Source organism: Paracoccidioides brasiliensis (assembly GCF_000150735.1).
Source record: "Paracoccidioides brasiliensis Pb18 unplaced genomic scaffold supercont2.8, whole genome shotgun sequence".
In the NCBI taxonomy this organism is placed as follows: domain Eukaryota; kingdom Fungi; phylum Ascomycota; class Eurotiomycetes; order Onygenales; family Ajellomycetaceae; genus Paracoccidioides; species Paracoccidioides brasiliensis.
Window position 1 is genome coordinate 984,977 of NW_011371365.1, and position 1,442 is coordinate 986,418.

General features: G+C 52.4%; 1 protein-coding gene across 1 annotated transcript in view; it reads right to left on the reverse strand.

Moving 5' to 3' along the window:
- Positions 1-1,031, reverse strand: part of PADG_06480 (uncharacterized protein) — a gene marked incomplete at both ends in the record, with an annotated part of 3,205 nt that extends 2,174 nt beyond the window's left edge. The window contains 2 exons of the mRNA XM_010763463.1: positions 56-757; positions 834-1,031. Coding sequence (XP_010761765.1) covers positions 56-757; positions 834-1,031 — 900 coding nt within the window. The remainder of the gene's footprint in view (positions 1-55; positions 758-833) is intronic.
- Between the last annotated feature and the right edge of the window lie 411 nt (positions 1,032-1,442).

Sequence of the window (1,442 nt, forward strand, 5' to 3'; positions counted from 1 at the left end):
GGCCGGCGAGCACGGCGCGGGTGCGCGGGTTAATTTTCGCACGTCCGTCGCTAACAACGCAGACGACGATTTTCTTCCAAGCCTCCTTACCCCATGTTTTGCTATTCGTGCGCGAGCACATGTACTCAATATTCTCAAAGACACCAATCATAGTCCGGGCAAAAAGGAAGTCATCCTCATTGTACATCGTCACCACAATAAACAGTTCCGTATGCCTGGGTTTCGCAAACAGCCTCTGGCGAAGCGTGAAGCGTTCATTGTAGAAATCAGCCGGGTCACACGTCGCTGCTGAGTAGCGCATGTGCGTAAATTCATCGCGCTCTGGTGGTTTGGCATGGTTGACCTGGCTAAGCAGTCTGGGTGGGATGGGACAATCCAGCACCAAATTGCCGTTGAAGAGCTGGACTTCCTTTACGGTCTTCCATCTTCTTATCGGGGCCGGGCTTGGTGTTGGAGCGAGGGCGGACTCCTGGTATGCCAATTGCGGGTTCAATTGCGGGTTCGGGCGGTATGGATTTTGGAGAATGGGGACTTCGTCATCGTGGTATGGCTGCGGAGTCTGCGAGGGAAATGGCTGGACGTCGTATTCGGAAGGGGAAGGGGCTGTGGGTTGGTAGGGTTGGGTATAGTAAGCGTCGTGATGTGCTTCGGGGGAGATGGTATATTCGGTGCGCGCCAGGGGGGAGGCTCGATATGGGTTAGCGGTCTCATAGGCTTCGTTGTGACCATAGGAGTTTTGTATATTTTCAACGGAGTACTAAAGGGTTATAAATGGTTTAGAATGGGACTTTACAGGGATTGGATGTGTAATCATGGATGGAATTATGTCTCACGGTTGGCTGGTCGGCTAGACGGTCACTCGAGGGCATTTCCAGGTGTCCATATTGCTGGTATCGGTTGTCCTCCAGTTGATAGCCACGAAAGGGTCTCCCTGACGAATGGGTTCGGTTTGGGTTGCCTTCCAGCTGATAACCGTGCAGTGGTTCCCCGGGGGACTGCGTTCGATGAGGGTCGGATCTATTTGGATTCATCCCGAGATCGTGAGGGTCGTCGTCCTGAGAAGAATCTGGTGAATGGTGTCAGTCAGAGTTCTGGTTTCAGCTCCGAGATCTTGCTTTACTGACGGAGGGGAGTGTGTTATAGCTAGCAATGCATGTACATTTACACAGAGAGGGAGGGGTATGTTCCGTGACAGCAACCCGCCTGTGGGGGGCCCTGATGTTATAAAGGATCAAGTGAATGGCCCAAGGCGCAGCCTTGGAGTGCGCCTATCAAGAAAAGGTTGGCAGAGGAGAAGGGGTGGGTTGTAGCTGCAATTGGGGGTTGGAATTGACCTTGAAATTGCAATGAACGAGGGGAAGCAAGAGCAGAAAACAAGAGCAGCTCAAGAGACAAACGAAATGAAACGAGGGGTTTGGGAAGATGGAACAAATGAAGGTGGG